The sequence below is a fragment of the Portunus trituberculatus genome, chromosome 41 (assembly GCF_017591435.1).
Source record: "Portunus trituberculatus isolate SZX2019 chromosome 41, ASM1759143v1, whole genome shotgun sequence".
Taxonomy (NCBI): Eukaryota; Metazoa; Arthropoda; class Malacostraca; order Decapoda; family Portunidae; genus Portunus; species Portunus trituberculatus.
In genome coordinates this window covers 1220897-1239873 of record NC_059295.1, presented here as the reverse complement: position 1 = coordinate 1239873, position 18977 = coordinate 1220897, and the positions used below count along the sequence as shown (strand labels likewise).

Sequence of the window (18977 nt, the reverse complement as noted above, 5' to 3'; positions counted from 1 at the left end):
AAAGGTTGTGCCAGGATCGATATCTTCAAAAAGAAATTGAAGACATATTTGTTCAAGAAAGTTTATGATTTTAACGGCATGGAAATCAAAGACAATTATAGATGCTAGTTGCTTTTGAGGGAGGCTCTGCTGAGCGCTGCCTCACACCCCAAGTAACATCTTACATATTACACTAGTTAATGATACCGGTCTGTAATATAGAGGTTCTTCCTTCCTTCCGCTCTTATATATGGCAACCACCTCAGCTCTTTTCCATTCTACTGGTACTGTTCCATTTTCTATTGAGCATTTAATGTTGTTGTGTATAGGTCTTGCTAGTTCTTCCCTACATTCTTTCAGTATTCTGCCTGAGACTTCATCCGGTCCCATTGCCTTTTCTTCATCCAGTTCCTTCATTAACTCTTTTATTTCAAGCTTAGTTACTTTAATCTCTTCCATATAGATGGTCTCTCAATTACCCTGTGGTCTTTCAAATTTGGATTCCTTAGTAAAGACCTTCTGGAACTTATTATTTAACAGTTCTGCCATACTTTTTGAGTCTTCCACCATCCCATTTTCTCCTTTTAACCTTTCTATTGTTTCTTTTTGTCTTATTTTTCAATTTATGAATCTGTAAAACAATTTTGGTTGCTCCTTGCATTTTTCGACTATGTTCTTTTCATAGATCCTCTCCTCTTCCTTCCTCACTTTAACATATTTATTTCTTGCTATCTTGAAGTTTACCGTATTTACTGCATTTCTATTTCTCCTCCACCTTTTCCATGCTCCATCTCTTTTTTCCTTTGCCCTGGCACACTTTGCGTTAAATCAGTCTTTCCTTCCTTCTTCCTTAGGTCTATATTTCAGAACATATTCCCTGACTCCTGTTTTGTATATTTCTAAAAATAAGTTATATTTCTCTTGCACCCTCTCAGAGTTTTCCATCTCCCAGTTAGTATATTTGAAATAGTTCTTGAGATTCTCAGTATCGGCCTTTCTGTAATTTAATCGGTCTCCTTTGTATGATTCATCTCTATCTTCTTTTCCCTCTTCTATATCCATTTCTAATATTACATGATCACTCTTTCCCAATGGGCACTTATATCTTATATCATCATTCAATTGTATAGCCCTTGCAAAAACCAGGTCTAATCTCGCTGACTCATCGTTTCCTCTGAATCTTGTGTTTTCCTTTACTTTTTGATCCATCATATTATCTATCATTAGGTTTAGGAATCTTTCTCCCCAAGCTTCTTCCTCCATACCACTTTCATAATTTTCCCAGTCCACTTCTTTACAGTTGAAGTTTCCTACTAATAACACTTTTCTCCTTTCTTTAATGACTCTCGTTAGACTCCTTATAGTGTCATCTATCATATCTTTATATTCTCGGGTGGTCCATGCATTCGTTTTTGGTGGCACATGTTACAATGATTGTGAAGTCTTTTTTATTAATATGCATCTTAATATACAGTACTTCTGCTTTTCCTTCCCCATATTCCACATGGTTTACCACCATCTCTTTCCTTGTCATTATCATGACTCCTTCTCCTCCTTTACCCACTCTGTCTTTCTTCCATACGTTATATCTATTATCTATGCCTATTTTGATTGTCCAATTTATTTTTGTTTCAGCCAGGCATACAATATCTGGTTTTTCTTTCCTTATGTAATTTTTTTGTTCTAATTTCCTTGGTAGAACCCCATCTATGTTCATATACATCATTTTTAGTTTCTTACCCTTATCACTTATAGTTACACTTGGTCCACTGTTGCCTCTTCCTTCTCTCTTATATATCATTTTCTTATCCTTTCTCCTTGAATTCTTCAAAAATGCCTTTTTTTCTCCTCTGACCTTTCATTATTTTTTTCCCTTACTGCTGCCGTCAATTCGTTGTATCTCTTCCTTTTCTTCCTCATTCTTATTTTTTCTTATATATATATATATATATATATATATATATATATATCCTTGCAGCCTTCTGTTTCTCTGAGTTTCGTTGTTCTATATAATATCTCTTCTGTTGCTGCTTGTGATTTTAGTAGTATCTTAATTGGTCTTGTTGTTCCATCTTGATAAGGTCCCATTCTGTGAATTTCCTCCACTTCCTCCTCTAGGTTCTGCCTATCTTCGTCATTTAGATTTTTTAGTAGGTCTTTAACTGACTTCATTTCCTCCTTTTCCCTTCTTGGTCTATATTTTACATTTTTTTCTTTTAGTCCAAAGATAATTACACTCTTCTTTTTTTCTGCAATTTCTCTTACTAGGTTTTCCTTTTCCTTAAGGACTCCAATAATTTTGTTTGCCATGTTCTAGTCTCTTTCTTTTAGTTGTTCCTGAATCACCTGTAAGTTATCTTTGTCTTTCTTATCTTGTACTCTTCATGCCTGTACTTCTTTTTTAATCATGTCATGTACTCTTTCCTCTTCTTTGCTAACTAGATCTTTCAGGTCCTCTTTTTCTTTCTCTACTTTACCAAGTCCTTCATCAATCTGTTTCTTATATTTGGCTAGTTCTTTTCTCAGTTCCGCATTCTCTACTCTTAATCCAGCTTCACTTTCTTCCACTTTTTTTATCCTGTCTTTCAAGTTCAGAAACTCTTTCATCTGTTCATCATTCTCTTTACTTCTCATACTTTCTCTAAACCAGTTGTCTAATTTTTTTCCAAAATTAAAACTTGTCTCATCAAATCCTCCAAATCTAGCCTCTTCCTCATCGCCATCATTACCCTTTTCTTGTTCTCCTTCCCTATTCTCATACCTGCTTATGGGTGTAAGTTCTTTCCTATTCATGGTGCCTTTCAATGTAGTTTCTGGAGACTGTTGCCACACAAGTCACGCATTTGCCCAGGCCTCTGTAAGCACACAACCTTTGGTATTGGGATCAGCTGATCGTGGGGAGCATTGGTCCGCCCGTCCAACCTTGACCTTGTCTCGACCGTGTGTGTGTGTGCTTGTGCTTGTGTATTTACCTTCTTGTATTGTACAGGGTTCGAGCAGGACTCTTAGTGTCCTGTCTCCATTTATCCAATTTTTGCTTAAAGTTATGCACATTATGTGTTGTAACAATTTCATTATTCAATGCATTCCACATCTCCATTGTTCTGTGTGGGAAACTGTATTTTCCAATATCCTTCACACACTGCCTCATTCTGATCTTTACATGTCCTCTTGTCCTTCTATCTTTTGTCACCAACACCAGGTCTTCCTTGTCTATATTTTCAATGCCATTGATTATCTTGTACCTTGTTATTAGGTCTCCTCATTCTCTTTTATCTTGTAAGGTTGCTAGTCCCATTTCCTTCAGCCGTTCTTCATATGTTAGGTCTTTTAGTTCTGGCACCATCTTTGTAGCAATCTTCTGTATCCATTCTAATCTTCTTCTTATCTGTTTTGAACTCAGAGACCACACCACAGCTGCATATTCCAGCTTTGGACGTATCATGCTTGTGATAATTTTTTCATCATATCTTTGTCCATGAATTGAAATGCCACTCTTATATTAGTCAACATTTTATATGATAATCCAAATATCTTGTTTATGTGTTTTTCAGGGTTCAGATTATCCTGTATAATCACTCCCAGATCTTTTTCCTCTTTAGTCTTCATTATTTGTTCTTCTCCCATCATATAGTTCCATACCAGTATTCTTTTTCCCTTTCCTAGTTCCATTACGTGACATTTCTTGGCATTGAATTCCAACTTCCACTACCTACTCCACTCATAGATTTTGTTTATATCTTTCTGTAACAGTAAACAGTCCTCCCAGGTTTTGATAACTCCTAGCAGCTTTGCATCATCAGCAAATAATTAATATAACTGTTTACCTCATTGTGAATGTGGTTTATCTCAAACATAATGGGGGCTAACACTGACCTTGTGGCACTTCGCTTGTTACTTTATTCCAAGATGAGTATGTATCTCTGATCACAGTTCTCATCTCTCTGTCCTTTAAGTAATCCCTTATCTAATCTAACATAATTCCTCTCAGTCTTCTTGTGTTCTCTAACTTCCAAAGTAGTCTGCTATGAGGGACTTTTATCAAAAGCCTTTTTTATGTCTAGGTATACTGTGTCCACCCATCCATCTCTGCTTTCCAGTCCATCTATTACTCTCGAGTAGAAGCTTAATAACTTCGACACACATTATCTTCCTCTCCTGAACCCCAATTTGTCTTTTCAATGTAACATGTTCTTCCAGATATTTAACCCATTTTTCCTTCATAACCATTTCACATATCTTCCCCACAACACTTGTAAGTAACTTCAGTCTGTAATTTAATGTCTCAGTTGACTTTTCTCCCTTGAATATTGGGATTATGTTGGCTCTTTTCCATTCTAGTGGTACTCTCCCATCTTTTAATGAATTTGTGACCATATCCCAAATTGAATCTAACAGCTGCTCTTTACATTCCTTTAGTGCCGAGCCTGATACACCATCTGGCCCCATTGCTTTTCTGACATCCAAATTATCTAGTAGTCTTCCAATATCTTCTTTGTGCACTATGATTTCCTGCAATCCTCAGCAATGTAATATCCTATTTGGTTCTGTAAATTCCTCTTCTTCAATGAACACAGTTTTGAAACTCTCATTCATTATTTTACTCATTTCCTTTGCTGTTTGGTATGTCTCCCCTCCTTTAATTATTTTTTTCTATTGTTTCCTTATTCTTCATCTTACCATTTATAAATTTATAGAAAAGCTTGGGTTCATCTCTTTTTTGCACCACATCTTTCTCTAAGTTTTTCCTTCTCTCCATACTCTAATATATTCATTTCTCACATCCCTATACTACTGTTGGTTGTTTTCATTTCTTTGTCTTTTCAGTTTCTTCCAAGCTTTTATTTATTTATTATTTTTTTTTTAGCTTCTTTACTTCTTGTATTGTACCAAGCATGTATACTTTTCTTTACTCTATATATATATATAGGTATGTATTTCTTCATACCTTCATTATATTTCTGTAGGATTATTTAATATTTTCCCTGTATTGGCCTTCCTTTCATAATGTTCCTCCATTCAATATCAGTAAAAAAAATTTCATAACTTTTCAAAATCTGCTCTTGCATAATTTAATAACTTTTTTTGTAGTCTTCTCTGTATCTTATTTCATCCTCATCCTGCATTTCCAACATCAATGTTACATGGTCCCTTCTTCCCATTGGACTAAGGTATTGTATGCAGGGAGGGGGCTCTGACTTCTTTGTGAATACTAAGCCAAGCAACGATGGTTCTTCTTCCCCTCAGTACCGTGTTCATTCTTCCATCCACTGATCCAGTGTATTCACCATAGTCAACTGTAACACCTCTTTAGTAATAATCAAAACAGAAGAATTGAAGAAGAGAAAAATTATAGTGACATATGTTTCACCAAAGGTTAATACATGGGGAACAGAACATAAGGATATGCAAAGAGAAGTGATAAAGTGCCTAGATAACATGATAAGAAGAGATAGAAGAATACTTTTACTTTGTAAAAAAGTAAATTGGAGAGAGATGGGAATAATGGATAATGCTGGGCAGTGGAGCGAGAAAGTGTTACAGTTGACTATGGTTAATGCAATGGACCAGTGGGTGGAGGAGTCAACAAGGTACAGGAGGGAAGAAGAACCATCATTGCTTGACCTAGTTTTCACAAAGAAACCAGAGCCCCCTCCAATCATACAATACCTTAGTCCAATGGGGAGAAGTGATCATGTGACATTGGAGATGCAAATTCAGGAGGAAGATGGGATAAATTACAGAGATGACTATAAAGGAGAGAGATTAAATTATGCAAGAGCAGATTTTGAAAAATTAAGGATCTATTTTGCTGATGTTGAGTGGAATAACATTATGTACAGACAGTACAAGGGAAATATGGCATATTCTTACAGAAATATAATGAAGGATTAAAAAATTTGTACCTGTTTATAGAGTTAAGAAAAAAATACATGCTTGGTACAATGCTAGATGCATACAAGCTAAAAAGGCAAAAGATAAAGCATGGAAGAAACTCATAAAACAGGGAAATGACTATAACAGGTGGCAGTACAAAGATGCCAGAAATGAATATATTAGAGTAAAGAGAGAGGAAGAAAGAAGCTTTGAGAAAGATGTAGTGAATAAAAGCAAAAATGAACCCAAACTTTTCTACAAGTTTATAAATGGCAAAACAAAGAATAAAGAAACAATTGAAAACATAATCAAAGAAGGAAAGACATACCAAACAGAGAAGGAAATGTGTGAAATAATGAATGAGAGCTTCAAAATGGTGTTCACTGCAGAAGATGATTTTACAGAACCTAATAGGACATGGGATTGCCAAGGAGAAGTTGGATGTCAGAAAAGCAATGGGGCCAGATTGTGTATCAGGCTGGGTGCTAAAAGAATGTAAAGAGCAAATACTGGATCCAATTTGGAAAATAATTACAAGTTCAATAAATGAAGGGAAAGTTCCACTAGAATGGAAGAGAGCCAACATAATACCGATATTTAAGGGAGGAAAGGCAACTGAACCACTAAACTACAGACCAGTGTCACTTACAAGTGTCTTGGAGAAGTTGTGTGAAATAACTATCAAAGAAAAATGGGTTAAATTTCTAGAAGAGGAGCAAGTCATATCGAACAGACAATTTGGGTTCAGGACAGGACGGTCATATGTATCAAACTTATTAAGCTTCTACTCGAGTTATTGCAGGACTTGAAAACAGAGATGGATGGGTAGACACAGTATACCTGGGTATTAAAAAAGCTTTTGATAAAGTCCCTCATGGAAGACTACTTTGAAAACTAGAGAACATAGGAGGACTGTGAGGAACTTTGCTAGAATGGACAAGAGATTATTTGAAAGATAGGGAAATGAGAACTGTGATCAGAGATACATACTCAAGTGGAGTGCCACAAGGGTGAGTGTTAGCCCCCATTATGTTTCAGATTTATGCAAACGACATTCACATTGGGATAAACAGTTATATAAATTTATTCGCTGATGATGCAAAGTTGCTAAGAGTTATCAAAACCAGAGAGGATTGTCTACTGTTGCAGGAAGATACAAATAAAATCTATGAGTGGATCAGGAAGTGAAAATTGGAATTTAATGCCAAGAAATGTCACATAATGTAACTAAGAAAGAGTAAGAGAATTCATTGAAGAGGAAAAACTCATGGCTGAAGAGTTGAATAAGTGTTTCCAAAAAGTTTTTACCAATGAAAGGACCTTTAATGAACCAAAGGTCAAACCGATAGAAGGCCTGGATGTAATTGAAGTGTTGGAGGATGAAGTGTGTGAAATGCTGGAAAGATTGGATGTAAGGAAAGCACAAGGGCCTGATGGAGTATCAAATTGGGTGTTGAGGGAATGTAAGGATCAACTGGCAAAAAAGATTTGTGGCCTCGTATCTAAATCTCTGCAGCAGGGGCAGGTGCCAAAGGACTGGAAAAAAGCAAATATAGTACCCATATTTAAGAGTGGAAACAAGGAAAATCATCAAACTACAGGCGGTGTCATTAACAAGTGTTGTGGTTAAACTGTGAGTCAGTAATAAAGAAAAGATGGAATGATTATCTAGAAAGAAAGAAAATATTGACTAATGGGCAGTTTGGATTTCGGAATGGCAGATCATGTTTTTTTTTTTTTTTTTACGTAGGGAAGAGGGCCAGCCAAGGGCAAAAAAAAGAAAGTTAGAAAAAGGCCCACTTGAGCGCTGGCTTTCCAAAGACTTTAAAAAGTGCCAAAACCGTCAGCCAGAATTAGGGGAGCAAATGCCTCAATACCTCCCTCTTAAAAGAAGACAAGTTGTAGGAATTCGGAAATACAGATGCAGGGAGGGAGTTCCAGAGTTTACCAGTGAAAGGGATGAATGATTGAGCATACTGGTTAACTCTTGCATTAGAGAGTTGGACAGAATAGGGATGAGAAGAAGAAGAAAGCCTTGTGCAGCGTGGCTGCAGGAGGAGGGGAGGCATGCACTTAGCAAGATCAGTAGAACAGTTACCATGAAAATAGCGATAAAATATAGAAAGGGATGCAACATTTCAGCGGTGAGAAAGAGAGTGAAGACAGTTAGTCAGAGGAGGGGAGTTGATGAGACGAAGAGCTTTCGATTCCACCCTATCAAGCAAAGCTGTGTGACTGGAATCCCCCCAAACATGCGAAGAGTACTCCATACAGGGACGGATAAGGCCCTTATACAGAGTAAGCAGTTGGAGGGGCGAGAAAAACTGTCGGAGACGCCTCAGAACACCTAATTTCATAGAAGCTGTTTTAGCAAGAGATGAGATGTGAAGTTTCCAGTTAAGATTATGAGCAAAGGACAGACCGAGGATATTCATTGTGGAAGAGGGAGACAGTTGGGTGTCATTGAAGAAGAGGGGATAGTTGTCTGGAAGGTTATGTCGAGTTGATAGATGGAGGAATTGAGTTTTTGAGGCATTGAAAACTACTAGATTTTCTCTGCCCCAATCGGAAATCTTAGAAAGATCGGAAGTCAGGCGTTCCGTGGTGTCCCTGCATGATCTGTTGATTTCCTGAAGGGTTGGACGTCTCTGAAAGAACGTGGAAAGATGTAGGGTGGTATCTTCAGCGTAGGAGTGGATAGGGCAAGAAGTTTGGTTAAGAAGGTCATTAATGAATAATAGAAAGAGAGTGGGTGACAGGACAGAACCCTGAGGAACACCACTATTAATAGGTTTAGGAGAAGTAGCCGTCTACCACAGCAGCAATAGAGCGGTCGGAAAGGAAACTTGAGATAAAGTTGCAGAGAGAAGGATAGAAGCCGTAGGAGGGCAGTTTTGAAATCAATGCTTTATGCCAGATTCTATCAAAAGCTTTTGATATGTCTAATGCAACAGCAAATGTTTCACCAAAATCTCTAAAAGAGGATGACCAAGACTCAGTAAGAAAAGCCAGAAGATCACCAGTAGAGCGACCTTGACGGAAGCCATACTGGCGATCAGACAGAAGATTGTGAAGTGACAGATGTTTGAGAATCTTCCTATTCAGGATAGATTAAAAAACTTTAGACAAGCAAGAGATTAAAGCTATAGGACGGTAGTTTGAGGGGTTAGAACGGTCACCCTTTTTAGGAACAGGCTGAATGTAGGCGAACTTCCAGCAGGAAGGAAAGGTACAAGTCTATAGACAAAGTTGGAAGAGTTTGGCCAGGCAAGGTGCAAGCACAGAAGCACAGTTTTTGAGAGCAATAGGAGGGACCCCATCAGGTCCATAAGCCAGCAAGGGCATGGAAAACATCAGTACGAAGAATTTTGATTGTAGACATGAAATAGTCCGAGGGAGGAGGAGAGGGAGGGACAAGCCCAGAATCGTCTAAGGTGGAGTTGTGAGCAAAAGTTTGAGAAAAGAGTTCAGCTTTAGAGACAGAAGAGATGGTAGTGGTGCCATCAGGATGAAATAAAAAAGGGAAAGATGAAGAAGTGAAGTTATTTGAGATGTTTTTGGCTAGATGCCAGAAGTCATGAGGAGAGTTTGAGTTTGAAAGATTTTGACATTTCCTATTTATGAAAGAGTGTTTGGCAAGTTGAAGAACAGACTTGGCATGATTCCGGGCAGAGATATAAAGTGCATGAGATTCAGAAGATGGAAGGCTCAAGTACCTTTTGTGGGCAACCTCTCTATCATGTATAGCACGAGAACAGGCTGAGTTAAACCAAGGTTTAGAAGGTTTAGGTTGAGAAAAAGAATGAGGAATGTACGCCTCCATGCCAGATACTAACACCTCTGTTATGCGTTTAGCACAAAGAGATGAATGAATGATCGGGTAAAAGGGATGTGTAAGGATGTGGGTGTCAGCTTTGTGGATGTATGGGATAGGTTCTATGGGCAAAGGGATTTGTATGCTAGGGATGGTGTGCATCTGAGTAGGAAGGGTGTGGATGTGCTGAGTGGATGTCTGGAGGGGGGGAGTTGGGATGGAGTGTAAGGGGTGAGGTAGCAAATGCATTCCAGAAGAAAGATGCTAGACATAAATTAGATAGGATAACCAGAGATAGTGAAAAGATTAGGAAAGATTTCCAGGTGCAAATAGGAGAGAATAAGATTAGGATTCCAAATAAGGAGACAGCATCTAGGAAGGTAGCAGGACTTAAATGTTTTTATGTAAATGCCAGGAGTCTTAGGAACAAGAAGGACGAGTTATCTAGTTATATAGTTGAGGAGGACTTAGATGTTGTATGTGTCACAGAGGCATGGGTAAATGAGGAAAAGTTTAGGAAAATAGGAAAGAATATGAAGTAGATGGATACATTATGTATTTACACCAGAGAATTGGTAGGATAGGCGGAGGAGTAGTTATTTATGTAAAAATCCTTCATTTCCAGTCAGGTTAATGGTATTAAGGTAGATAACAGAGTAGAGTCCTTATGGCTGGATGTTAGAGTAAACAAAAGTAAGGTTATTAGAGTAGGAGCTTTTATAGGCCACCTAACCAGTCAGCAGATGTAGACAACCTTATGGTAGATGAGATAAATAGGGGTGTACTAGTCAGACAATTATCTTAGGGATTTTAATCTTAAGTCAGTAAACTGGGAGAGGATGGTAGGAGATGCTAGTGAAAATAAGTTTATGGAAAGTTTTCAGGATAACTATTTAGTGCAGATGGTAGATAAACCTACTAGGGGGAGGAAGGTTTTAGACATAGTACTAACAAATATTGAGCATTGTTTAAAGGAAGTTGAGGTAGGAGAGACTTTAGCAAACAGTGACCATCATATAATTAGATTTATCATTAATTCCAGTAGGGATAATATAGTGAATAAGACTAGAGTCCCAAACTATCAGAAAGGCAATTATGGTAGGTTACGTCAGTTATTAGGAGAGGTAAACTGGGAAGATAGTTTTGGAAATAAAACTGCACAGGAGATGTGGGATATTTTTAAGGTTGTAGTAAAGGGTATAGTGATGCAGTGTATCCCTTACAAAGATATAAGGCAGAGAAACAGGAAGCCATTATGGTGGACTCATGAGATAGGTAGCCAGATCAGAGAGAAGAAGAGGGCATACAGAGAGTTGCAGAAAAGTGGGAAGATGTAGATTTGATTAGGTACAGACAGGTCAGGGATGATTTGAGTAAGGTTATAAAAAAAGTAAAAGGCAGGCAGAGATAAAACTAGCTAGAGCTGGGAGTAAAGATCCCAAAAATTATATAGTTATTACAAGGTCAGTGATAAAAGAAATAAGGATAGGATTGGACCACTCAGAAAAGATGGTGTAGTAGTGGATCAAAATGAAGACATAGTAGAATTATTGAATGAACAATTTTCTTCAGTATTTACTAGGAAAGAATAGGAAATCCTGTTACAAACAGTGCGACGAGTAGTTTAAGAGCTTTAGAAAATATTGATATAAAACCGGGAATTATTAGGAAATTTATTCTTGAACTAGACGATAGGAAAGCCAGTGGTCCTGATGAGCTACATGCCAGAGTACTTAGGGAGGGTGTAGACAGTATTTCTGAAGCACTTAAGTTAATCTTTGAAAGATCACTTAGGTTTGCTGAGATACCTCAGGACTGGAAGTTAGCTAATGTTACTCCAATATTTAAAAAGGTAGGAAGGATGATGCGAATAATTATAGACCGATCAGTTTAACTAGTATAGTATGTAAGATACTAGAGAAAATCATTAAGGGTAGTATTTGGGAGCATTTAAATGAGAATAGATTAATTAGAGATACCCAACATGGCTTTAGATCAGGGAGGTCCTGTCTTACAAATTTGCTCGATATCTTAGAATATATTACCAAGGAGTTAGATGATGGAAATAGCATAGATGTTATATATCTAGATTTTAGCAAGGCGTTTGATAAGGTACCGCATAGGAGGCTAGTGTACAAATTGAGACTACATGGGATAGGGGTAGGTTAGTTGATTGGATTAGTGAATGGCTTTCTGATAGGAAACAGAGAGTAGTATTAAATGGGGCAATGTCTGAGTGGAAGGAAGTGGTTAGTGGGGTACCCCAAGGATCAGTGCTAGGACCTCTTCTTTTCTTGGTGTACATTAACGATTTAGATATAGGAATTAGTAGCAAAGTATCAAAGTTTGCAGATGATACTAAGATAGCATGTGCAGTACAGGGTGAAAAGGACAATTACAGAATACAACGAGACCTGGACAGGCTGATAGCATGGGCAGACAGGTGGCAGATGGAGTTTAATTCTGATAAGTGTCAGGTTATGCATTTAGGTAAAGACAACACAAACTTTAACTATGAGATGGAGGGATGTTGGCTAGAGGCAGTAGAGGAAGGAAAGGATTTAGGAGTAGTGATAGACAGGACTATGAAATTTTCAAAGCAATGTTTAGAAGCAAGAAATAGGGCAAATAGGATCCTGGGTTTTATAAATAGAAATGTTAGTTATAAAAGTAAGGAAGTGGTGCGTAGCTTATATAATTCCTATGTTAGGCCCCATTTAGAGTATTGCATACAGGCCTGGTCACCCCACTATAGGCAGGATATCAACATGTTAGAAGCAGTTCATAGAAGAGCAACTAGGATGATACCAGCATTAAAGTGCCTGGAGTATAGAGATAGATTAAAGGAATTAAACATGTTTTCATTTGAGAGGAGATGTATAAGAGGATATGATAGAGTTATTTAAAATGTTCTCAGATACAAACTACATAGATGTGAGATCTTTCTTTACTTTAGAGGAGAGAAATAGGACTAGAAATCATGGCAGGAAGATTAGAAAGCAAGGCTGCAGGTTAGATATAAGAAAATATTTCTTTAGTCATAGAGTGGTAGACTTCTGGAATGCATTGCCAGAGACGGTTGTAAATAGCACTAGTTTGACAATGTTTAAAAACAGATTAGATAAGCACTTAAATTTATTAGATTTATAATTATGTATAGCACTGCATGATAGTTTTTATAAGAAATTTACTATAGTTAAATAAGACATGGTCCCCATGTATGGGGACCACAAATTGTAGAGGATTTCGCTGCAGGACTTAGCTCTGTTAATGGGCCAAATATTTAGAATTAGTATATAATGTATTGTGTACTTGTAAGTGTATCTTTAAGTACTGATGACGAGGTCGCTGTGCGACTGATACAGGATAACCTAGATGGGCCCTGGTGGCCCTTTGTTATCCTATTATTTATGTTATGTTATGTTATGTTATGGGTCTCTGACACGGAAGCAATAATCATTCCAGGGAAAATCAGCATAATACCTCCTCAGGTCCCGCCAACTGGTAGAGGCAAAACGCCAGAGGCACCTTCGCTTTTGGGGATCCTGCGGAGGGATTGGAAAAATAGGACAAGATACAGAAATGAGATTGTGATCGGAGGAGCCCAATGGAGATGAAAGGGTGACAGCATAAGCAGAAGGGTTAGAGGTGAGGAAGAGATCAAGAATGTTGGGCATATTTCCAAGATGGTCAGGAATACAAGTAGGGTGTTGCACCAGTTGCTCTAGGTCATGGAGGATAGCAAAGTTGAAGGCTAGTTCACCAGGTTGGTCAGTGAAGGGAGAGGAAAGCCAAAGCTGGTGGTGAACATTGAAATCTCCAAGAATGGAAATCTCAGCGAAAGGGTAGAGGGACAGAATGTGCTCCACTTTAGAAGTTAAGTAGTCGAAGAAATTACTATAGTCAGAAGAGTTAGGGGAGAGATAAACAGCACAGATGAATTTAGTTTGAGAGTGACTGTTAAGTCGTAGCCAGATGGTGGAAAATTCAGAAGACTCAAGAGCGTGGACACGAGAGCAAGTTAAGTCGTTGCGTACATAGACGCAACATCCAGCTTTGGAATGAAAATAACAATAGAGAAAGTAGAAGGGAACAGAGAAGGAGCTACTGTCAGTTGCCTCAGATAGCTGTGTTTCTGTGAGAAAAAGAAGAAGAGGTTTAGTAGAGGAGAGGTGGTGTTCCACAGATTGAAAATTAGATCTAAGACCACGAATGTTGCAGAAGTTAATGTAGAAAAAGTTGAGGGAGGTGTCAAGGCATTTGTGGTCTTCAACAAGAGGGGTGTCCGACCTGGGGACATTTTGGTCCCTCCCGGAGGGGACTCCGAGCGTTGTTTATTTCGGGTCCCATTTTTCTTTTAAATTTTGATTTGGAGTGAAGAGTGTATGTGTGGTAAGTGCATGTAGTTTTGTGTGAAGAAGGAGAGCTGTCTTTAGAGGGTAGGCTGTGACTACCCCCTTGAGTTGTGAGACACAAAGGGAAACATTCAACGAGATCACAACTAGCTTTAATGGAAGGTTCACAGCACCTCCTGAACTAGTGCTATTAGATCTCACTAGGAGTAAGTTATTGTTTCGGTAGGTGTCTACTACCTCCTCCTATGTGCAACAAATTTATTGTGCTTCTACTCTCAGGTCATAGATGTGGTACAAGAAAGGGTAGGATGGGTGGATGGAATTTATCTAGACTTGAAGAAAGCATTTGATAAAGTCCCTCTTAAGAGATTGATCTGGAAAGCAAGAGAACATGGCGGGCTGAGGGGTAGGCTTTTGGAATGGATCAGTGATTTCCTGACTGGAAGAGAGATGAGAACAGTAATAAGAGATAGGAAATCAGCTTGGAGGGAAGTGACTAGCGGAGTACCTCAGGGGTCAGTTTTGGCACCGTTACTGTTTGTTGTTTACATAAATTATATGACGAAAGGAGTGAATAGCTATATGAGTTTGTTTGCAGATGATGCCAAATTAATGAGGAAAATAACTAAGAAAAAAGACTGTGAGGCATTGCAGAGGGACTTAGACTAGATCTGGGAGTGGAGCAGAGTGGCAAATGGAATTTAATATCAAGAAGTGTGGAATGATGAATTTTGGTAAGAGCAGTATGAGACCAGTGTACAGATATAAGATGGGGGATGAGGAATTGGAAATAAAGACTGAGGAGAGAGATCTGGGAATAACTGTGATGGAGGGGCTCTCGTCAGAGGTTCATGTAAAGAGGAAATCTGGTGAGTAAGGAACATAAGAACTGCATTCTGCTACATGGATGAAGAGATGATCAAGAAGTTGATTGTTACAATGATTAGACCCAGGTTGGAGTATGCAGCAGTACTTTGGTCTCCAAGAATGGCAAGGGATGAGAGGAAGCAGGAACGCATGCAGAGGGCTGCGATGAAGCTGCCTCAAACCTTGGTGAATCTGTCTTATGAGCAGAGACTGGAAAAAATGAGTCTGCCGACATGGGAAAAAAGAAGGGAGAGAGGAGACCTTATCACTATGTATAGGATTCTGTCTGGCTTTGAGAAGTTGGACTGTGATGATCTAGTGGTGAGGGATATGAGAAGTGGGAGGAAGCATGGGAGAAAAATTAAGATGAGTGTGTGTACAAAGGACATAAAGAAATACAGTTTTCCACAAAGAATTGTGGGGATCTGGAATGCGCTGGAGAAAGAAATGGTTGAAGCAAAAACAATTCACGGATTTAAGGAAAAGTTAGATAAGAGTAGACATAGAGACGGGACAGCACGACTTTGAACTCCTCATCCCATAAACAACACACACACACTATACCCTCCTTTATCACACGTAATTGGTGCATCTATCACTGTGCAATAGCTGAAATCACGATGGCCGAAGTGAAGAACCTATGGTAATAATTCAAATTGACACTATACCCTCCAAGCTCGTGCTCTCTCTTTTTTTTTTTTTTTTTTTTCCAGTTTTCATACTATATAACAGTATAAAAATCAAGAGATGATACAGTATAAAAAACCTTACCTAATCATAAATTATAATAACATACATTTTGAACCATTTTTATTTAGCATATTTGACAGCATATAGAACACAGGGGTATTTAAGATGCACACACATTTCAGCAAGTCAAATTCAGGAAAAAAAGTTCTTAGTGTATTTACATATAATGGTAACTTCAGATATGACTTTAATTTATTCCGGAGCTCATATCCCAAAATGTTCGTATCTCAAAATAATTTTTCCTGTTGAAATGCATTGAAATGCCATTTATCCATTTCAACCTCCCCAAAAAGAGCACCCCTATTTTTTTTTACATTTTTTAGGTAAAAAGGTATTTATAAATAATCATTGTATATAAACATAATAAAACATAACAAAAGAGAATATAAATGGATAAACTACTTTTACAAAGTATATTTATCTTGTAGGGGTGCATTCCATGGGACGTTATCATACCACATTTCCATCCTTACTTGCATCCGTCGATCAACTGGAGTGTATAAATATAGCCACCCACAGAATACTGGCTGCTTTATCAACAGTTCGTTGACAACCCTTTAAACATTATTCATCTACTTCCTCCGCTTCTACGAGATCATCCACATTCTCTTCTGATACTACATCTTCCACTGGTGTTTTCTTGAAAAACTGCAGCATGATGGTCTGGCACTTTTTCTTGGAAAATTCTTTTTGCATCACTGTGTAGCAGAAGAGTGCTTCCATGGCAGCGTAGCTCCCACCTATCGGCCAGCTGCGGAACTCTCTGGCCCACAGTTTGAAATTGCGTCTGGTGATCAGTTTTGAAAATGCAGTTGGGCCAAATCGTGTATAAGCAAACCAATCGCACAAATTTAATTCATGATAATATTTTTTAATATTTTTTCGGTCGCGTATTAACAAAAACGCATAAATTAAACACGAGTAAATCAAGAGTTACCTGTATATATATATATATATATATATATATATATATATATATATATATATATATATATATATATATATATATATATATATATATATATATATATATATATATATAGGAAGATTCCACCATAAGCTTGATGTGTGTGTGTGCAACATTGTTCCATATAATACAAAGATTCTTTTAGCCATCGCATGCAAAAGGGAGTCAGTGTTAATTAGAACGTATCTACATCCTCTATTGCACAGATAATGGTAGCACGATGGGGTGCCATAGCATGGGTCATTGATAATTACGAACAGCACTAATAGCATGTTTGCTTCAACTTTACATGATAACGATGCATCATAAAAACTTTCTATTAATCTTCTACCCCAGTAGTTTAATTTAATAATTTACTGTACATAAAATTACAGTACAGTATTTAATTAAATTTTCTTCATTATATTGGTTTTGGCTAAATCTCCATGAATTATGGAGAATTGCAATATATGTTCATAGGATCACTTGCTGGTCATATACAATGAGCAATTAACGAACAAAAGATATTAATAAATGATATTTATATTTTGGTGGGTCCAGAGAGAGGGAGGGGGTCATCGCCCCCTGCTGTGCCTCCCCTCCCCAGTCCCCATCTCCTGGGCCGACGGACTCGGACAGGTTTGAGTCATCTCGAGGTCATCCCTGTTGATTGTGACCCCACCAGACCAGTATCATGTACTCCTCAGATCCCGACATCCACCTTTAATGGGTCGAACACAAGGGCACCTGGGGATAGTGGAGGCTTTAGGAACTTTAAAAAAGGATTTCGTAAGTTAGGCTTGTAGACAAGTGTGAAGCTGAGACTTGATGATGAACAGACACTGCTTCTCCACTTGGTTAGGCGCTTTTTTCAATACTCACCCGACAGAGTGTCACGCATCTAGTAAGACATAGTTGCCTCATGTGTTTTAAGGATTAGCTATGGGTGGTCTTCAGTATACTCATACTTACTAACCTTAGGAATGAAAGTAATGACTGTGTGGAATTTACATACATAGCATTGTAATGATTTTTTTTTTTTTTTTTTTTTTTGCATGTTATTCACTTGGAATAAAACTTTGGTGTTAACAATGATATGTGGATAACATAATCATGATATGAAAATCATTGCACTCAGCTATCTCAGCATACTATGAGTTGGAGAGAAAATTGAGGCTTTAAACACAATAGTGTATCAGTAATACAGGTGACAAAATTTTACATAAGTTTGTGTTTTTTTTATGTTAATTGACCTTAACTTGTAATTTTTAAAGCAAGTTTAACATGTTTTCAGAAGACAGAAATCATACTGTATATATTATTACTCAGGACATGACTACTTATCCTCTGTTTCTTTTGCACACAGCGCCGACTCAGCCAAAGAAAAAAGGTACCTACCATTCGCTTTTACTTGGTAATATGTATTTTTCCCTTCAGAATTCAGTTTGTGTTCCAGTTTGTTATACAGAGTTTGTGAAAAGTTAGTCTTCCAGACTTGTAGATATTTTAGATAAAAAAAAAACTGTAGTGTGTGTACTATAATCATATGGAAATTTTGTGCATGTTGACAAATTGGATTATTATTACAGTTTTAGTTTGCATGTGGAAAGAGATCTTGCAGCATGGATATGGGTCTGTCACTTTGAAGTTGTTTATAGCACGTTTTGAATTCACTGACATAAGTTTAAGCAATGTTATGTTTTCTCCATTTAAACTATTTGTGGTCTACTGGGAGAAATTTCTTATAATAGGTTTCTTCCCGGGTTCATAGGTTACCACTGGGATGATTATGATATGCGAGGTTCCCGCACCTTGGTTGGCTGTGGGGATGGGGCCACAGCTGCACCACCTGACCTGTTGATGTTAGCTGAAGGCACCAGCTTGGTTCCCACTGATGATGTAATAGAGGGCGAGCCACTTCTACCACGTGAGTTTCCCCTCACCCTCTTTGTTTTGTATGCATGTTCTTGTAGGATTTTTCCAATTAAAGAAATGTACTAAGGTTCCATGGAATATTTTAAAAGGGCATAAAACTAAAAAAAAATCAGTCATAACTAATAAGAACTTATGGTAATTTTACTTTAATAATTATTATGATAATAGTAACAATAATAATAATAGTAATGATAATAATAATAATAATAAAACTAATAAGAACTTATGGAAGTTTTATTTTAATAATGATGATAATGATAATAATAATAGTAATAATAATAATGATGATAATAATAATAATAATAATAATGATAATAATAATAATTATTATTATAATAATAGTACTAGTAATAATGGTAGTATCAATAGTGATAGCAATAGTAATATTGGTAACAGTTATTAAATTTTTAAATCATAATATTATCCTAGAATTATAATCAGCTCAGAAGTTTTC

General features: G+C 37.4%; 1 protein-coding gene across 6 annotated transcripts in view; it reads left to right on the top strand.

Annotated features, from left to right (window-relative positions):
• The window catches only part of LOC123517165 (fat-like cadherin-related tumor suppressor homolog), a gene marked incomplete at its 5' end in the record, with an annotated part of 296558 nt that overhangs the window by 262629 nt on the left and 14952 nt on the right, over nucleotides 1-18977 (top strand). For 3 of the 6 annotated variants that reach the window (XR_006678412.1, XM_045277149.1, XM_045277148.1), the window contains 3 exon segments: nucleotides 17150-17377; nucleotides 17955-17978; nucleotides 18360-18515. Coding sequence is in view for 5 of the 6 variants with exons in the window: in XM_045277149.1 (XP_045133084.1) it covers nucleotides 17150-17377; nucleotides 17955-17978; nucleotides 18360-18515 (408 nt within the window). 6 annotated transcript variants of the gene reach the window in all.